Here is a 21,350-nt window from a genome sequence, read left to right on the forward strand (position 1 = left end):
TATCAAAACGTATCATCAGTAAAATAACTAAATCCGTTTTTTATTTAAAATTTAAAAACCTTTAAGTCGACGGAATAGAGTTCAAAATAAACGAAAATTTAATTCGAAATATTTGCTATTGATTTGATAATATTGTAACTGATATTACTTAAACTGGTAACACACGTCGAATGTACATCAATATGGTCTTTATAGTTGGGTAATAATTAACAAAATCGTTTGAAGCGTTTGTACATCGCAGGTCAAATTAAACTGGTGTGTTATATAATACAAAAGTGTAAACGCTCAGGGGCGTAACAAACTAATTAATTTGAATGCCCGCATTTGATTACACAAATCAAATGGTTTATTGTGTGGAGGGGTGTAATGAGAAATCGCTAAGAAATTTCGTTTGTCACGTTTCGGCCGTGTTTCCTGTGTATTTTTTGTCCGTGATGCCTCATTATTGAACACTGTGCGAGGACTATGAAACTTTAGATGTGTTTTTTTTTTAATATTATTTTTTATGTTCGTAAATATTTTCTAGTTGTGTTAATTTAATCATTCTATTAAGATCCCTTAACTAATATTTAAACGAATCAACGTGACGGATTATTTCGTTATAATTTTTCTTATTTAAACTAAGAGGGCAGGCAAATGAGGCGCTTGGTGAATAACTACCTACCCATATTGGTAATTTAATTAATATTTACCACTCCTTCAAGGTGCTGGCAAGTCCCTTATACTTTGTTCAATAAAATAAATTGTTGAAATTTGGCGGTACAATACAGTTAGAAAGTACGGTACTTAGATGTACAAAGGTAAATATTTTAACTAAGATCAATCAATATTCGAAACTTTAAAATTCAACAAGACAATAAATCATATTGAAAGACATAATACAGTAAAGTATTCAACTATAATGATTGAAGCGAACCTTTATAATATATCTTTAAAAAAAAAACAAAAATACTCTAAAGCGTATAGCTCTATGGCAATCTCCCCACGACACAGGTGTCGTCGATTCACACGCGGTTTCCTTTACGATATCTCGTTTATTATTTTGTCCAGTAATTATTATAGTGTGCCCACTGGGCGGTTATGATTATGACTATGGTTATTGCGTAACGCGATCATTGCGTAAACAATAAAAATACGTTAATTTTACGTCGTTTTGAATTATAGACTTTGCTGTTATTTTTGTAAAGGAGGGATATATTAACCCTAAAATACAGATATAATTTGATATATCGAATTTTAACCAAAGATATCCAAGATCAAAGGGTTCATACTCAGGGAAGCACCACTAAATTTTCTTGGCTTAATTTGTGTTTATAATCAATCTCAAAAACATCGTGATGAAAGCTGCATTAGTCGGATGAAAATCTGAGCTATATGCTCGTCAACTCACATTGGAGCGTTCTGGAATAAACTTAAGAACTTCTCAAGGAAATAAGGTCAACTATGAGACACTTACTGGCTGTTAGATTAATTTTTGATGAGTAATAGTTGAATTCGCGACGTCGCTCACATGGCATTCGTTTTGTGACGCAAATCCTCCTAAGTCTGCCTCCGTACCATGTTAAAGTTATTTTTTTTAATAATAATGCATATTTAGATTATACTTACAAAATATGACTTATGGTAGAACTGAATAAATTAGCTTTTTGATGACGATATTATTAAAATCAGTTCAGTAGTACTAGACTTTATCGATGACAAACAAACCGAAACAATCTTATTTTCTTTCATAGAATACAATTTCATGATTTCTAGAATTATTAATCGAAAATAAAATAAAATAAATAATGTTTTAAAAATAAAAACAATAATCGTAACTATACATAGTTTCCAAAACGCCGATGATGATCATCACGTTCATCGGACATCCAGCAATGAGCCTCAAATGTTTAGCCAGATAAAAAAAATCTTTACTTTTCTTGATGATGATAATCATGTCCTGGTCGATTTAGATCATGGTTTTAGTCAATATCGCAAGATATTATATTCTGTGCCTAAGTGTATGTTCAAACATAGGATCACTTTTTTTTCGATACGGACGACAGTGCCAAATTTTAAACTTCGAGCTGATACTGAAGATTTCGTAAATGAAAACATAACAATTTCTTTGTTAACCTGACTTGGGGTTCGAACCCAGGACTTCAGGATCTGAAGGCTTATCAGCAATAAAGCAACGAGTCAAAATAAATAAGTAACAACTTATAAATGTCCTTTTTGAAGATTTGGAGCTTATTCCACAACTCTGCTCCAATAGGAGTTGTTGGATACTCATGTGGCAGAATTTCATTAGCATTAGATAAATTCAGGTTTCCTCATGATGTTTCCCATCACCACCGAACACGAGATGAATTAAACACAAATTAAGCACATGAAAATTCAGTGAGTGCCTATAATTCAGTGAGACCCACCCACACTTACAGGAATACCTACAAATATCCAGATCACGGAATAACTTTCATCATAATAAGTGTATTTTTAATTTATTTTCATGTCTCCTTCATTGCAAACGTACATCTATTGTGTGCAATTGTGACACAGTTACAGAAATACTCTAATTGAGGTCAAGTGACGTATATAAATAAGCAAGCCACGCGACCTGATTAAGCTCATAGGGAAATACGCGACTTCACATGAAGCGCTCTCAGGCTCACGGTAGCTTTATGGTACAGTTAGTTTTTTCATTGAAAATATAACGCTAATTACATTGACAGCTTATGCTCTTTCAAAAACTATTTAATGATGAAAACTTTTAACGTTAAAATAACGTTATTTTTAAATAACATTTCAAATGTATTCACGATATGACGTTTAGAATTTGGTAATATGAATTTTACTTTATTATTTTTTTACATAATTATAGTTTATGAAATTTTAAAATTAATGATTTAAATGATTTCATTTTATTTATATTTTTTCCGAAAATTATATCAACCATTTCATTGGCCAATTCAGTACATATAATATGTCAATCTTAAGCATCACTGGCTAAAAATCATTCAGTAATTTAATTTTATAGTTCATCTAGGATGATATTATATTGTATGACATATTATAATATAATATATCCACCAAGAATTAAATGCATATATTTTTATAGACTTTATATATATATATATTTACAAGCTCAGAGCTTTTCAGTAACAATTCCTCAAAAAATGACTTAGCAATATTTAAGGAATTACTGTTGTTTCCATTTGCCCTTCAAAATTAAGTACAAAGCTTGTGCTAGGCGTATCAACAGCTATCGTCAATGGGTCAGCATCGATCTGCGACCCTCACTTCATAGGACAGCCGATATACCGTTGAGCTATTCCGTCATAAACTTAACGCAATATTTTCTATAAATAACCCACTCGCTCTCCCGCAGTGATTAATCACGTGACATTCTTTCGGAATTCATAGTACGATTTCAACATGACTAATTTAATATTGTAGTTTATATTAAGAATGGAAACACTTCTCTCAGTTTGTTTACATTACAAATTATCAATAACCAAATATATTTTGTATTAGTAGTAAGTATAACTACTATTTTATTATTATTAGTATGAGAATCTGAGTTCCTAATTGAAATGCAAAACGAAAAGTGCCTGTTGTGAGGACTTAAATCTATACTAATTTTAAAAATGCGATAACTAAATGCTCTGTCTGTCAGTCTCTGTTACTGAAGAATAATCCTTCTTCAGTTAGTGTCTTGAAAATCTCGGAAAGATGCCCGTGACCTGCAACGCGGGCTCAGAGATGCTGTAGGAGCTTTTTTACATATGTATCCGACACCGTTACGGTGTCGTATACGTATGTGAAAACGGTTACGGTTTCGTTCTTCGCTAACACTTACGCTCTACGACTAGAGTGATCCCAATTAAAAACCCTTCGTTAGTTGCAAAGTCGTATATATTCGTGTCTTAAAAAATATAATAAAAAAATATTTACAGTAAAGTCTCATTAAATAAGGAACCGAGCATTATTCAAATTATAATAATAGATATCTTTTCATTTGTTTTCATTTGAGAAAAATAACGTACACTTAAAATTATGTCAACATATTCCGTTAATGACCCACTGTGCGCTCCCTCGGCGATTAATCACGTGACATCGTGCATTTACCGAAGATCTTAATTTAGAACTCTTTGTTGAGATTTCGTTTTCAAAACCGTGGAATTAAATCTTCCGTATAATTGTAAGCACATGATAATATTAACATACATGTACATTCTAGCATAGGTAACCCTTTGTTTAGAGAAATAAAGAATAATTAATTTGTTTGTAAGTTTTTTTGACTATTTATTGTGTGTCCACGTCATTTTTAATTTTCTTTTCTTTGGAGTAGTTTTTTTTTATGGATTTGTTATATTCCTTCATTATGTATGAATGTAATTTATATCATGGCATGGTTAAAATATGATTTTGACTATTTATATTATATTATTTACATATATTATAGTTGTACGTCTTTTTAATTAATTTAAACAACTATTGTACTAAACAAAATATATCTAGAAATGCACCAGGTAGGTAAAATAAGGAAAATATTTTTTATTAAATATTAATCGTACAATATCTAAAGCCTTCTTTTTAAATTGTATTTCGTTAAAAGATTTATTTGTTTAATTTTATCATGTTAAGAAATGTGATATACAAATTTAAATGTGTATGGTTCCCGTAAACAAAAACACTAGAATACAAAAGTCAGAGAAATGTTATTCTCAAATTAAGGTATTTATTTTTAAAGTATGAACCAGTCGTCTCTGTTTAAATCTACTCTGTAATGCGAATGAGTTGGGCGCGGTGACAAAACTAATTATTGTTTTGGGATAAACGACTTCCTCTAACAGAACTACCATATCGTTATATTTAAGTAACCGAATATGAGGTTAACTTTATTATTACTAATATCCATACTTCCGAAATAAGTTTGCAAGTAACTCACGACTCACATAAAGACCACTACAGTTAGTGCACTGTTTTTTTTTTTTAAATTGAAAATAATCGTCTCAAGGTCGGCCGCGCTTTTCACTTTTTAGTTGTAGTTAGGTTAGTTTACAATTTTTCTTATTTACTAAACATCAGCAGATCTTCGCTGTAGTTGGAGGTCGTCGTGCTTCATGAAAGACTGGCTCAAACCGACTTAAATTTTTCATATAAATTTAATTTCTACTTCCACACAATTTTAACAGACATCATTTTCATAGATTATGCGAGTCTTAGTTGTCAATGCGCAATTGACCCTGAATAAATAAAAAATAAAAAGAGAAAGATCATTACGGCTCCTTCAGCCTGATAAAGAGTACTTTTGTAAGGCATATGTTTGCAATACGAGGTATTCACATATAGATACAAATATGTCGTCTTTTCTTGCTGATAAGGTATTTTTCGCTAAACGGAGACACGTGGCCGAGTGTTCGACTACCCGCTAAAAACAAGCGAAATCCTCCCCGTCATTCTGGGAAGCCACACAATTGCTTGTGTACCGTGTTGTCTTGATGGACAGCCTACTTCTGAAAGCCAACTTGAGGATGCACAAAATCGTACCACTATGGAATTGTTGTGTGCTAGTTTAAAGGGCGCGTAAGCCATTGTCTACGGGCACAAGGGTTAGTTCGAATTGTAGGTGGCGCTTTAGCGATATAAGGAATGGTTAATATATTTTACAACGCTAATGTGCGGTAGTGACCTCTTACCATGAAGTGGTATCATAAAGAAATATAAACAAATAATTCAACATAAATTTTTACATACATTAACAAATTTTGTATCATATTTTGCAAAGTGTTAATGTAATCATTTAATACTATTAATAATAAATTATATTTACAATTACAATAAATGTTTTACTTATCATCAAAGTCGTAATAGATTAAGCAACCTTTGATGATGCAAATCTAAAAACGCCCTCAGCGTCATCCCTTAAACGACTAATGTATTGAAATACGTCTGAAGCAAATAGCTTAAAGCGAAATTAACAATTAGCGTATAATATTGATGGTCCTTTAATGCTTAAAAACAATATTGAGACATTAGGGAGATCATAAGCTCTTTAAGACGTTTTAAAATCATAAACATTTTCGAAATAAAAACAAAAAATATTTATTCTCGCTTTACGACCGTATTGTCTAAATGTTTTAAATAGATTGGGTTTCGCGAGTCCGACGCTCGTGTTCTATTTTCAAATCTTAATTTTTTTTTTAATTCAAATTTTGATTGGCAGCAAAAGTCCTATAGTTAATTGTAAATTAATATTGAACTTTAAAATAACGTTGAACCAAAATTATTAATATGTAATTAAAAAGAAATAAAACACTATATAAAAGTAGATATATGAATCTAAAACTATGATAAGAAACATAAAAATTATGCAAAATTGTCACAAGCAATATTTATAAAGCATAAAAAATTAATATTATAGGTATTAGAGTAATACAAGTTACAGCCTACGCCGGTGGGTCTCAAAGGATAAACTTCTACACGGGGACTCCTTACCAACGTATTTTAGAAAATACCGTATAAATACGTACATTTTTAAATGGGGGATAAAAGTTTCTATAGAAATTCGTCACTTCTTTATTAGAGATATGGAAAACGATATTTAAGACATTTTTTAAAGATTTTTAAATAATTATCTAAGAGTATGAAACTTAGGATGTAAGTGTACGGAAGTTAGATACGGACGTTAGTTATATGGAAATAACCGTTAATGCTTCTATTTATAAGTAAAAGATAGCTATTAAAGCGTTTCTGACAATTCATCATCCAAGAGAGTGAAATGGGGGATGAAAGTTTGTATTTAAGTATCGGCTTTTTCAATTATTAGAAATATAGGAATCAGTGTTTGTTTGTTTTGTAAAATTTAATTTTCACATGATTTTTTTTTTAAAAGCGGGATTAATTGATTTAAATATTTTATTTGAGTAAGTAATATCAGTAACAATTATAATAATTTATATTCATCATTTCGTATATTTTTACATTAGCAGCCTGTAAATTTCCCACTGCTGGACTAAGGCCTCTTCTCTCTTCGAGGAGAAGATTTGGAGCATATTCACCCACGCTGCTCCAATGCGGGTTGGTGGAATACACATGTGGCAGAATTTTGATGAAATTAGACACATACAGTTTTCCTGTGGAAAACATCATGAGTTATAAACACAAATTAAGCACATGAAAATTCAGTGGTGCCTGCCTGGGTTTGAACCCGAAATCACCGGTTAAGATGCACGCGTTCTAACCACTGGGCCATCTCGGCTCTTCATTTCGTATGCTGAAAATAAATAAATATAATTTCATTAGTACCTCATTTGTGGCTTATTTTGTTAATCATTTAAATTCTTTCGATTTCCTGAAATTATACGTTAAGCTACTTTTATATAGTATATATTATAGGAGCAAAATACCTTTACGTTAAAAATATCATAAAGATCCACCCCTTTTAATTACAATTGAGTCGCCAAATGAAAAATTCCTCGTCCAGAAAGGGTTAAACCACACGTGAATTGAAAGTTAATGTTTAATAAGAGGTTGCGTAAAACCAATTTCGCTAAATTAAAACGAAGGTTGTTTTGATCGTTGTGTCTGAATTTACGAAGGATATTCATAAAACTATTTTTAATAACGCTTTATTTAAACAAAATTTAAACAATAACGATTTAAAAAAAAAAACATTTTAAATTAAGAACATACGAATATGAAGTGTGTTTATATATAAACACAACTGTTATTAGACGGTGTTGTGTACCAAAGCTAAATCAAAGTCAATCAAACCGCTTTGATAAGACATGCAGATAGAATTATGATCTGTCCCTATGATTAGGCCTACAGTTTGTAATCCTTTGTCTATTACTAGCTTAGTCTAGATCGATTTGGTTTAAATTGGCATACGTCTGCTTAGTTAGTGGAATTAGGGAGTCTAGTGGCAAATTAGTAATCGCTGTGCAGCTTCTGCGTATCGCGTGGGTTATGTCATTACATATGTTTTAATTTTAAGTTGGCATATACTCAATACAAGATTATATTCATGATAAAAAGCGTGGACTTAGTGTTTGTTGATTTACATATAGTATAGGTATACATATATTAATTTAATTTTTGAACTTACTTCAATAAAGAATATTTATATATAAATAAGAATATTAATAATAAAGCCATAAAAGTGACATTTAATGTTTGTTTTAACAAATAAAATCAATTCAAATTTAGTTTCGTTCCACCTTTAAGCAAACAATTAATAACTAATAGGTACTCGCCTCTAATGTAGATTTAACCGAGCTGAACCCGCAAAAGACAAAGCAAAGAAAATGTTATAAAAAAAATCTGGAAATAACGTATAAGATATTAACACGTCTTAATATTTATTGTATAAATAATTTTAAGTCTAACAATTTAAGAATACCCCTTTCTTCAAAGTCACGGTATCGTAAAATCACGACGCCTAAAATATGCAGGCAGGCAAGATGGGAATCGACTTTAAACGCTCAGTTCATAGCGTAGGCGTTTTAAATTTACTCTTAAGAAATCTTCAACAGCTTCCGAATTTTCTACCGATGGAGTAAATACACCTTTCGTGTTCAAAAATAAAAACAAAACTATTATTTGAATAGTAGTGAAGTTCTAATAATTGCTCTGTGAAAATATATAATTTCTATTATACAATAATATATAAATGTTTCATCATAGTCGGCTATTAACCATCTCTTACATAACCGATGCACCACCAACCTTTGGAACCAAGTTATGTAATAACCCTTAAGCTTGAAGTTACACTGGTCCACTCATGCTTCCAGTCGGAAAGTCGAAAACAATATATGATGAGCAAGTTGTACCTACGGGGACAGGATTGCATCTAACCCTACCACCAAGTAGCTCACTCCACTAGTCTGCTCTACGTCGGGATGGTAGGCATGTAAATGAAAGGATTGCATTCTACACATGTAGGTACGTTCCCTTTCATTATTATCCTCCAAATCCGATCATAATATGAAATTTAAACACAAATTAAACACATGCAAGCACTTGGTACTTGCAAAGATTTGAACTCGCGATCTTTATTTAAAAAAGTCCACTTGCAGTCAATTGAACCAATCGGTAATCAATTATACTTATTTGTTAAATATTTTTTCGATAATAATGCAAGTTATAACTTGATCAATTTAAGTCTAATTACACGCAGAGAGCGTACCAATTGATTGTAATTATTAATTATCTAAATTAATGATATTATTAATTAATGTCCGGCACAGATAATCTACTTAAGCTACTGGTTTAATCTGTAGGAGCTAAATTCAATTGACTCCTTAATTAGCGCAATACTACTCGCTAAATTCATTGTCGATAACATTTTGCAAGTTCGTTTTTATGAACTTATACGAACTGATAGTTTGAGACAAAGAGATTTTGTTATAAAAAGTGATCTCGTTGTCCGAACGATATACTAAAATCATTTGTACATTTTAATTACATTAATATAACGAACCATAATGAAAAACAATGATTTGTAATGTGTAAATTTCCCACTGCTGGTCTAAAGCCTCCTCTCCCTTTGAGGACAAGGTTTGGAGCATATTCCACCACGCTGCTCCAATACGGGTTGGTGGAATACACATGTGGCAGAATTTCGTTGAAATTAGACACATGCAGGTTTCCTCACGATGTTTTCCTTCACCGCCGAGCACGAGATGAATTATAAACACAAATTAAGCACATGAAAAGTCAGTGGTAGGCACCACTGTTTGAAATGGGCTTAAACCCGAAATCATCGGTTAAGATGCTCGCGTTCTAGCCACTGGGCCATCTCGGCTATATTAGATTGTCAAAGGATAATGAGGCTAGCTAAGTAGGAACCAATTTAGAGTTCACAATACTGATTGTATTATTTAAGAGTCTTCTAACTTCTAACGTCTTCCAATGCATACATACGTGATTGTAACAGCCCTGACGCCCGGGACTTAAAAGATTAGGCGTTACCCTGGGGCCTCACGTGTCCTATTTCAAACGGTTCTGTGGTTCTCCGAGGCGGCCGAGATGGCCTCGTAATGCCATACGCATTAGCGAGGAGGCGAGGTCATTTATGACCCCATAAGTGTGCTCTGCTGATCTACGAGCGCATCACAAAACGGGAGGACCGCGGAGACGACATATAAACACGATCCTTCAGCGTTTCCGTGCCAGAGACGGAGATAGATATCACAGATAAGGTAAGAATCCCATACAAATTCAAATCATTTGTAAAAAATACTTTAATAAAAAAAACATATTCAATACAAGATTATATAGATAATAAAAAAGCGTGGCGCTAATACTTGTTGACTTCCAGGAAGGATATATTATATACATATATAATTTTATTAAGCTAACATAACTTTGTATAAAAATTTTTGAAAAAGTGTAACTACTGAGTTTCTTGCCGGTTCTTCTCGGTCATCTACATTCCGAAGTGGTAGCTTCACTTAATACAGTTTATAAAATGTCGATTCAAAAGTGCTTGTAAATCATACTTGAATAAAGTATATTTTGATTTTGACATGACCCGGTAGCCATCCCGAGGGCTCAGATATGTTTCTAAAGATATCCCTTGCGGAAGTACGTAACGGTAGCCTGCGGAAGCGATGATGTAACGTTCTTATGATGGAGAGGGTTAATCCATAGTTTTTATTCGTTAGTATGACAATTAACGAGGGACAAACGTGTTTTACCAGCGAAAACGCTTTGACCTGTTTAGAATTGGAATTAGCTTCTAGTAAAGAATCTAGATTACAAATTAATACTTAATTTTTTTTTTTAATAATTTTTTTTTTTTATTAAAACATGATATAGGTACTTATTTATATAATAATATCATAACGGAACAAAAATTCAAAGACAGAAAATGTCAAAAATGTATAAATGACAAATTGTTTTGTGATCGATACGTTATAAATTTGTTCTTATATATTCCAAAATATATAACTGTAACAAGTTCTATTTATTTTTTTCCTTCTGTTTTAGTGACATGTTTATTTTTACATATCGTACCTTCTCGACGTCATTGTCTGTTAGAAATGCCTAAGCCGGATAACAGAGACTTTGATGAGAGATATGCAGCTTGCTTTGTGGATTTTGGCCTTAAAATAGGTAAGATTTTAATGGACCAAAGAACCGATTGGACCGAATGGACTGTCCATTGGTAGGAACATATGATATTATGATGCAGTCCAGTACAAATCAAGGAATGTAATTTGTTACTTTTCTATCTTTTTTCATGAGAAGCATGCCCGCTTCTAAACTCTAGCTTGTCAACCCAGGATACCGGGGTTGACCGTATATTTGAGTCACTAGATCAACGAGTTATCAAACCAAGCAATAAGGAATTCAAACATTATTATACTTAACAAATACTCACGAGAATGAATTTGCGAGGCACGGTTTTAAATATTAGGTCCGTTGTTGTCAGACACTAACATCACAAAAGAACTTTTTTAAAACGTGGTCTACAGTTCTGGTGACACTGTAGATAGCGCTTACTTAGATCAAAAACTGAGCCTTGCGGTTCAGAGAGGTCATAGTGCCAGCATTTTTGCTACAATACCACAGGACAATGTGTGATTTTGTAATTTATATTCTATCTGTATTTAATTATTTTTTTTTTAAATTTAGGTTAGAGTTTTTGTTCTTTAAATATTGTTTAAAAATATCAAAAACTTATTTCCAGCGACTGGTCTTCTTATTGGCAGTATGTTGGGAGGGTTTTTTCTACGCGGTTACAGGAGATGGCCTATGTTCATAGGTGGTGGACTAGGATTTGGAATGGCGTATAGTAATTGTGAAAACAGCCTAAACAACTATTTGCTAGCTATGGATCCTAAGAGTTGTGTCATAAAGTAAGTAATCACTGTGCAACTAAAGTAATGTATTTAAATATTGTTTTTATTCGAGCGATTTTTTTTATATCTCATCTATTAATTTTTCAGGATGTTAGTAAAGTTCTGTATTAAGTTAATATTTTACTACTAACTTTACCTTTAAGCCGTATTAAGTAATTTCCAATATACCATAATATAATATTCATAATACTTTAGTGTAATATATTTGTCTTCGATAGTGTTATTTATATAAACAAAAAAAAAGTCGCATTTTATTTTTGATAACTAAAATGTCATACGTTTTTTGTTGATGGTAAAATTACCACAACGCATCTATTAAGTTTCGAAATTAAATTTCCCAAAAAATTCACCACCTAATCACGTAACATTTTATTTCAATTTTAATGCAACGTTAAATATTTTAGCGAACGACCATTCACATTTTGTCGGTTATCCTTTTAAAAAGAAGCCATCGATCGTAACCGACACAATGATCTCCTGTTTACTGTCCACACTTCAAAAGACACAATTAGTTTAACTGGCGACAATTCTATACCAGACAATAGGAAAGAAAATAATTACGTCCATAAAAACGGTAAACGTGCTACTAAGGTTGTTGTTTTTGACTATTTAAAAATAGTAACCGACAATGTAAGCGATGTAAATTACACGAAATATGTTAAAGAAATCGGTAAAGTTTAGAGAGTCATTGTGTTGTGCAAATGAGTTGAAATAAATATCGGTCGTTGTGTATTTTGAATAAGGTTGGCACTGTTTGTGAATTCAGTAGTAACATGTAGATATATTTATTATGGACTGTCAATGTACAACCAGAAATACAATAATAATCTAAACTAATATTATAAATGTGAAAGTAACTGTCTATCTATTCCGTTCCGAATCTTTATCTGTTCCGAATTGGATGAAATTTTGTATGAAGCAAGCTTGAACTTAAAAAAATTTAGGCTTCTTTTTATACCTAACACATGACGATCCCTAGAATCCCTAAAACGTGAGCAAAGTCGCGTGCTACTAGTATGAAATTTTTTGGTCACAATTCATACGATATCCAAGTATTGTTTTTGTATTGAACAAGTTAGGTTTTTATAGTTGCTTAATCTAGTTATTTTGGATACAAATTATTTGATCCATCTAGTATATTTTGCAACAATAAATACGTCGATCTTTTATCCCGTTGCTGTGTAACAGAAATACTAACACGTATTATCTTTTTATTTTAAATAAAACTTCATATCTAAACTGTACTAACTTATTCAATTAAATTTATTGCTTTGACTAACGAATAAAAAATATATATCTGACATTAAAACCTAAAAAACATATTTAAAAATAAAACGAAATAATTTCAACTAATTCTTTACAATAAAAGAAATTTAAAGCGATCGTTATCGTGCCAAAATATCCCTTATAAATTACTTTAGAACACACAAAAAGTATGACCAATTAAGTCACTTCCCTTTGTTTAGTCTACCAAAGCTATAATACCATCAACAGAACAGTAGACAGCCCTAACAAATCCTTTAAGAATCGTCTGGTCAGCGGTGAAGACGTTATGTGAATTTCTTCGCACCCAGCGGGACACTTCCCTGCTTTTAATGCTTTGTGCTTAATATAAAGGTCACTTACTCTTGCGTCCCGTGCTATTCAAACTTTTAAAGTTTTAAGCTCTTTGTTTAGAGCGGCATCGGCTTCTTTTTCTTTTATTATGTGAAATCGGTTAGTGTTTGCAAACGTTTCGCCTCTACTGACGTTACCACCCACAGTGCTTTTTTCTACTTGATTTTTAACGTTTCCTACTTCATTTTTATGTCTTATCCCTTCGTGTTAAAGTTCAAATTTGTTAGTATTGTTTATATCTTTAAATTGGTCAGTCGGTAAATCGTCACTTGTTATTTCATTTTCAACCTTTTTATTTGGTTCGTGCTTCGGCGCTTTGTTTGTGACTCATACAGTCGGAACTTTAAAGTGACCCGAATACGTAACAGTCGTTTTATTCTGGATAAAAATGTCAATTACATACGGGTATTGCTTTCAATTGGAGATCTGGTTTCGATCGAGAGGCAATATGTCCGCAGGCAAAGTTAAATTATCTCTTTTTCATGTTTTTTTTTTTACAAACGAATCCTTTTGGAGTTTTATGGATTTTTGTTTTTGACGGATAATATAAACTGTTGTTCGATATATATCAAAATAATGTTATTAATCTTGATAATCATTTTCGTGTACCAATATTATTGTACTAAGGAATGCTTATGACATATGAGGTTTGCTTGGTGGAAGGATTTTGTGCCAGCTCATCAGTGTAACACCAAACTACCCATTATTAAACCAATCAGGATTACTTGGTATTGTTGTTTTCTGGTTTATAGGATGTGTGAGCCAGAGTTGTTGTAGGCACAAAGAACATTTTATTTCCCTATTGGCATAAAGGTGATTTATTGTAAGAAATGGTTAAAACGACGCCAAAATCTAAGGGCGGTTTTGACTGCTTACCATCAGATAGCCCACTAGAGTGTCTACCTATTTTCATGAAAAAAAACCCTAGAATGTTCGAAAAATAATTTTATATTTTTAATAGTATGTACGTCTGTATGTGAGTATATCTGTGCCTGAAAGTTATCTTTAATTTATTTAGATTCATGAGGGTAATTATACCAAGGAAACATTGTTACATTTTCCTATAACTTAGAACTAGATTATGTTATTAAGTTGAAACTCATGTTATACAAAACGAGAACTTATTTATATTTATTATAACACATATAATTTTCATATCTGGGTAAAAAAAAATATTCCAAAATTTTTTTTTATTAAAGGGCAGTTTAGATAAAAATTTCGTGCAAAACTTAATTAAAAAGTCACCAAATAGATCCAAAGAGTCACCGTACCATGTAATACTTTGCATAAACGAGATATTGGTGATATACTCACCAGTATAGATGAAGGAGTCTCGTAAAGCAGTTCTCGAAAAGGTCTTACTAGTGCCTTTACCGGTTTTCTTGAAATTTTAACGGGAGCATTAAATTTTATTCTGGATACTAAAAGGATTAACCACTTACTGTTAAGTGTTTTATACATAAATGTTAATTCAACAGGTCCTATCGACTACTGTGATCGAAATTATTTAGTAACGTTTTGGCCTGTAACAATATTTCTTCATAGTAACTAGTAATTAATTTAACACCAGTTATTTACTTTCCAGATACTAAGAGTAAACATATCATAATATTAAGTTTAACTTAACTCTCTTTGTTACAGAAAGCAACCGTGACTCAGTGGACGCGCTTATCAAATTCTCGTTCAAAAAAAAATTGTACGAAATTTTCATTTGTATGTATATAAAATAATTATTATAACTCTAAATTAAAAAAAAAAAGTATTTTATTGCCAAAAATAATTTAATTCAAAAAAATTTTTTCTGGACTAAGGCTTTATCTTCATTGTGCAATGTTGGTACGTAGTTCAAAGTCGAAATCAATATATACCTTTTTAAGCACTTTTTAAAATAATATGTTTTTAATTTAAAAGCAAAACCCGAACGCAAAGTCGATTATTCGAAAAACAACCCGTAAGAAAATTGGTGAAATATTTTTCCTCAAATTAAATGGCGTTTAAAATATGTACAAACAAAATATAACCAGTCTGAACATTAAGCACAACTTTTCACTTTGTCTTACTAACTATTAAATGATGTAATGTATTAAATAATATGTTAATAAAGACATTTATATATTTTTAAATCAATACAATAAGGTGTTAAAAAGGAAGACTATTATAAAATAACTTAAAGGTTTAAAAAAATACGTAACTTTAATATAAATTATTTTGGTAAGCAATAAATATACCGTAAATAATAATCAGGTGGAAATTATAGAATTTAAATGTTATACTAGTAAAGAATGATGAAAACTACATCATGCACGAGGTCATCGTACGTCATCAGGTGTAACGTGAGTCATATTGTGACTCAGACACCCAACATACAGCCTAGGTAAGCTATAGAGTCGACGAAACAAAAGTTTAATATTTTATAACAACTAAAGAGGTTTTAATTATTTGAAGAATTAAATGCGTACTTTCAGAAAAACGGTCTAAGTGTTTTAAATATTCAACATTTTTTTTTTCTTTTATTGAATTTCAAATTGATCAGAGAAGTTTTTTAGAGTAATTACAACACACACAGCGCTCTAAGAGCAGATGATACTAACATTGAAATAGATTTTTGTAAGCAATTATAAACTAAGTTCATAACAAATAGATACAAGAAATGTATATAAGGAATATATGTACTAGGAATACGTAACTGACAGTTATTAAAAATAATACATAACAATGCTAAGAGCACCTCAAGTTCGAAGTATAATCTGTACTAGGACTGTATGACGGTAGGAGAAAATAAACCGTTTGATTACATTATTATAACAAACAAAAGATAAGCAGTCGACGAAATTAGCACACTCATTTAAATATTGTGACAATATTTTATTTTATTTTATAATATTAATTGTATTTTGTGGCTCACTGAAAGATAAATTTCATCTTATATTTTTTATTTTTTTAAGTTCCATCGTATTACATATAAGTATTTAATTAAATAACATTTTCCACAGTATCTTTGATACAATCAACGAAATATAATCGGTTGTAATAATTATTAAATTATCACACGTAAATAGCAAAGAAAACAAATAAATTTAAATACATAATTTATTCTAAGAATGTTTACATTTGAAACATTACCTAAATAACAAACATATACGACTGTTAAGTTAGTAAAAGTTAAGCACTAAATCGTCTCAATGTTTATAACAGTTATAAAAACTCGTAAGTTAATAGTTGAGTCTTGGAGTTCGTGACATAAAATAGGTCATCGCCTCGGGACTAGCTGAGATATGACTCGCTTTATAGTTCTTTGTTGCACAACGACTAATGTGTAAAAAACCTTGTTAGTTCTGCATTTTTTAAGTTGTTGTAATTGGTCTAAATTTTGGATGTCCACTGTAATTGGTAAAAATAAGGAGAAGACTTGATTTATCAACGAATAATGCTGCTCAGAGGAACAGCTTAGCGGTTATTATGATTTATGTCTAATTTACTTTTATCTATTATTTTATTTGAAAGGCTTTCTAAATATTTGAACACACACACACACTTCAAATAACAGAGCATGCAATTCAGGTAAAATCAAAACTTGAACTTGGATATATATTTCTATTTAACGTTGATGAATAATTGAAGTGGACACCTGTGTGTGTCGAATGAAAATCTTCTTCGTGTATATCCACCAACCCGTAGAATAACGTGATGGAATAAAATCTAAATATTCTTAATAGACGAGAAGAGAAAGGAGATCTTAGTCCGTTCAGTGGGACATTTGCAGGCTGATAGGTAATTTTAGATACTTGAAAACGGGATTGATTAATGAAAATTTATAGCATTAATTAATTTTATAACAAACGTGATAGTTTAAGAAAATTCAGACATGCAAATAATCACTCGGAAGAGAAAATTCCAAGTCTCGCGATGTTTTCTGCGTCTGTGATAAATGTCGTCGCATAACTTTTATTAGACTCGCTTCCTCTTTTGGATTGTATTAGCTTTTACGATAATAATTCGTTGTTTTTCCTAAAACACGAATACCTTAGAAAATATTATTACAAATATATATATTCTTAACATACATTTATATTGGCGATGAAATATCTAAATACGATTTTTTCCCTTGAGGTAAAGGCTTATTATTTTGACACAAAAAAATCTGATTACATTTTATATCCATACCCATTAACAGCCTGTTAATTTCCCACTGCTGGGCTAACCCTCCTCTTCCTTTGAGGAGAAGGTTTGGAGCATATTCCACCAAGTTGCTCCAATGCGGGTTGCAATTTCGTTGAAACTAGACACATGCAGGTTTCCTCACGATGTTTTCCTTCACCGCTGAGCACGAGATGAATTATAAACACAAATGAAGCACATGATTTTTTTGTATTTCTATAAAAGATTATAAAAGATTTTACTTTTAATCTCACTCGTGAAATGTTAACAAACGACTTAGGATGATACGCCATTTTGATACACATAACATTTGACACCACACATCCGCTCACTTTATAATATCACCGTTACTATACTAATTACCTAAAACCTATATACATATATACACATTATTCTTGATAGTGTTACATAAATTTAAAGTAAGTTTTTGCGTGATTTGCTATCTTTAGCCATTAAGGCTTTATTATAACCGCACCCTTAATGGACACGTGTCTGCTATATTGTGAAACAATGAAAGATAGACGAAGTAATTTATATAATATCAGACGATCAAAATGCGATGAAAACGCTTGATAACCGCTTTCCCTCGCTACTTAACATAAGCCAATGTCAAATATTTTGATCAAATGTTTGTCCAATATAATATAAAATTAAATATGTATTACAAATCAAATGAACAATAAAGCATTATTAAATCTTTAATATTTTAACTCTACCACCGTTTCGGAAAGCAACCTTAGCGAGATAAAACGGTAAGAAACTCGCTTAGTTGCTGTTTTAAAATAAATCAGATTTACAATGGTGTTAGTACTCATTATTATAAATTATTACAAAACTTACTTATTGCAATAATGTTAAAAATGTTTTAGATTTTATAACAATATATTGCAAACGTTTGCTCCAATACTGTATCAAACGTTGGATATAGTGGGAACCATTATGAGCCATTTTTATGGATGTATCCGTGGGCGTGGCAGTGCACTAACGTCGTAGACATCACCAATAAAAATCGCCACGCTATTCTCGTATTAACCAAGAAATTTAAGAAGTCATTAAGCTAGCTGTAATATTCGAATAACAATTTACCACACACAATCGTTGGTTAATACCAACTATTCTTCGAGACTATTTAAATTACTTTTTTATAGTGATCATATTCAAATGTCTATTTCCGTTCATTCAGGACAAATAATAATTAAATTGTATTTAATTCACATGTTTATGTTAATTGGTGGATAAAACTACCTACTGAGTTTCGCAGGTTTAGCTGTAATTCTAAATATATGCTAGCTTTATATTTATGACTGCAAGTACATGAAAATAACTTTAATTAAAACAACATAATAAATCACCAAAGGCGAATAAAACAACTCCCATAGGATTTGAATCTTTGAAAAGAAACGTTACCGCTGGACTGACATTAGCTCCTCATAAATATTAGCACAAAATATCAAACAATACTGATTTTGTAGTCACAATGTCACTATTCTTAACTGAACTGAACTATCACAGCGGATTAACGACACAAGTCAACTAATAATCTTTTATTACGGCAGTAAAGCGAAGCAGATTTCAGGTAACTGGCTATGGTAGGTCAGTTATTTTAAAGTACACATTGTCAAAATTTGGTATTACACGATCACAGAACTTTTCAATTTGTACGCGTTACTTTCATATACTATTGCAGTTTTTTTTTATAATTTATAGGACATAGGTTTCGTTAAATGCATTTAATCTATACAGATTTTAAATTAGAGAAATTAAATTGTAGTGTCTGTCTGTGATTCCAAAACAATTGCGAGTTAAGCCGAAAAATTCAATTTTTTTTTCTGTCTGTCTGTTTGTCTAGAGTCATCTTATAAGCGACCAAGATTCACTAATTTCAATAACTAAGTTTCGGTTTTAAAATTGCTTCGTTAAAATTCATATGGCTATTTGCGAGTTACCAAAAAAAAACTTTTTTTTTCTCTGATCTCTGATACTATCTGATACATTACAATTTAAATACTCTATAAATATAATTCAAATTTGCACAATGTACGTTAAAATATCAGATATTGGAATATTTTTGGCCCAACTGGATTCCACGCTCTTGAAGCCGTGGGTTTTGCTAGTCAGTTTTAAAGTATATAATACCATATAGACAAATATATGTTCGTATAGACAAATAAATTTGTATATTTCCTATTAATTAATACATGTTTTTGTACTCGATTGGTTGAGCTGACAGCTTGAAAAGAAAAATCAAACGATCGCCGACTGTTCTGGAGACGATATATTTTTATTTTAAATTTGTAAATATTTTTTTCAATTTCTTTGTTTTTCCTTATACGACATACCACACTCCCCTTCTCTTTCTTTCAGCATGGGTATGATATTCATAAGAAGAAGACACAACATAGTTTAGTACAGAAGAATTTAATAAATCACCTATATAAGAGATTAATATGTGAAGCCGTAGATTTAATTCGTTTTTTTAAATAAATGAAAATTATTATGCTGTCTGTACCTGTGTTTGATGGCTACATTTGTCAGGTTATCAGTGACACAGCGGTGCATCGAACCTATTAACACTTTATTGACTATACGCAGTTTATTGCACAATGCAATTTACAACGCTCACCGTATTATGGAAGAGCCTGTTTAAGATAAACAATAAAATTGTATTTTGTAAAATATTCTCATTATTGTCTTAGAAAATGCACCTAGATTTTGTAATTACATGACCGTCAAGAGAAAAATATTTTTATTTATTAAAAATTTACAAACTGACCGACAAATGGGCCGCTTGATGGTTAGTGGTCACCACAGGTCACAGACATTGATAATGTAAGAAATATTAACTTTTTCTGAGTACGTAAGTCTAGTTCCCGTTCACTCCCCGGTAATGTTATACTATTTTGATGCGTTTATTGATTAAACGTTACAATTATTAAAGTTTTCTAATTTCTTACTGACAGAAAGATCACTTACTGACATTTCACAATCAAGCTCTGCGGAGAGATTCGAGTTACTAACACGACTTTCATGTTTTCCTGACCATTTTCAGCCTCAACAATTAGAGACTAGTCAACTACGCAGGATATATCATGTGTAAAAGTGTGAGTGAAAACAGAGATGTCTTACTCGCAAGATCCGATAAGGCAGAAATCCAACTCGATTGGAAAGAGTTCAGACGCCGTACCAACGGTTTGACGTACTCGCCGAAGCACGAAAGTATACACACTTCCAAATTCCACCACTGACACCGTACTCCGACAGAAATACCAAAAACTTCATATCGGCTCAACCTGGAGTTTAAATCCAAGACATCGGGATTTTATATATCTAGCCCAGGCAAGTACCCAGGCAGTGTATCACAAAGACTTTTACATGTCTTTTTACATCGTCATTTTATATAACTGTATTAAAAGTAAAGAAATTTATAGCTAGCTATAACGCGTGCATCTTAACCGATGATTTCGGGTTCAAACCCAGGCAGGCACCACTGAATTTTCATGTGTTCATCTCGTGCTCGGCGGTGAAGGAAAACATCGTGAGGAAACCTGCATGTGCCTAATTTCAACGAAATTCTGCCACATGTGTATTCCGCCAACCCGCATTGGAGCAGCGTGGTGGAATATGCTCCAAAACCTTCTCCTCAAAGGGAGAGGAGGCCTTTAGCCCAGCAGTGGGAAAATTTACAGGCTGCTAATGCTAATGCTTATATCTATATATATAGCT

At 31.6% G+C, this 21,350-nt stretch overlaps 1 protein-coding gene across 1 annotated transcript; it reads left to right on the forward strand.

The window, feature by feature from the left end:
* The first annotated feature begins 10,883 nt into the window (after positions 1–10,883).
* Positions 10,884–15,177, forward strand: LOC125071469 (MICOS complex subunit Mic10-like). The gene is made up of 3 exons (XM_047681727.1): positions 10,884–11,103; positions 11,681–11,849; positions 15,111–15,177. Exons 1-3 carry the CDS (start codon positions 11,031–11,033, stop codon positions 15,121–15,123), a joined length of 255 nt encoding a protein of 84 aa, XP_047537683.1. The 5' UTR covers positions 10,884–11,030; the 3' UTR covers positions 15,124–15,177.
* Positions 15,178–21,350: the final 6,173 nt, after the last annotated feature.

The sequence above is a fragment of the Vanessa atalanta genome, chromosome 19, assembly GCF_905147765.1.
Source record: "Vanessa atalanta chromosome 19, ilVanAtal1.2, whole genome shotgun sequence".
Lineage (NCBI taxonomy): Eukaryota > Metazoa > Arthropoda > Insecta > Lepidoptera > Nymphalidae > Vanessa > Vanessa atalanta.

Bases quoted from the DNA above. Each gene is read 5' to 3' on its own strand.
- LOC125071469 (XM_047681727.1), top strand. From the start codon at position 11,031: ATGCCTAAGCCGGATAACAGAGACTTTGATGAGAGATATGCAGCTTGC. The intron at 11,104-11,680 runs GTAAGATTTTAA...ACTTATTTCCAG, and splicing joins GGATTTTGGCCTTAAAATAG to CGACTGGTCTTCTTATTGGC.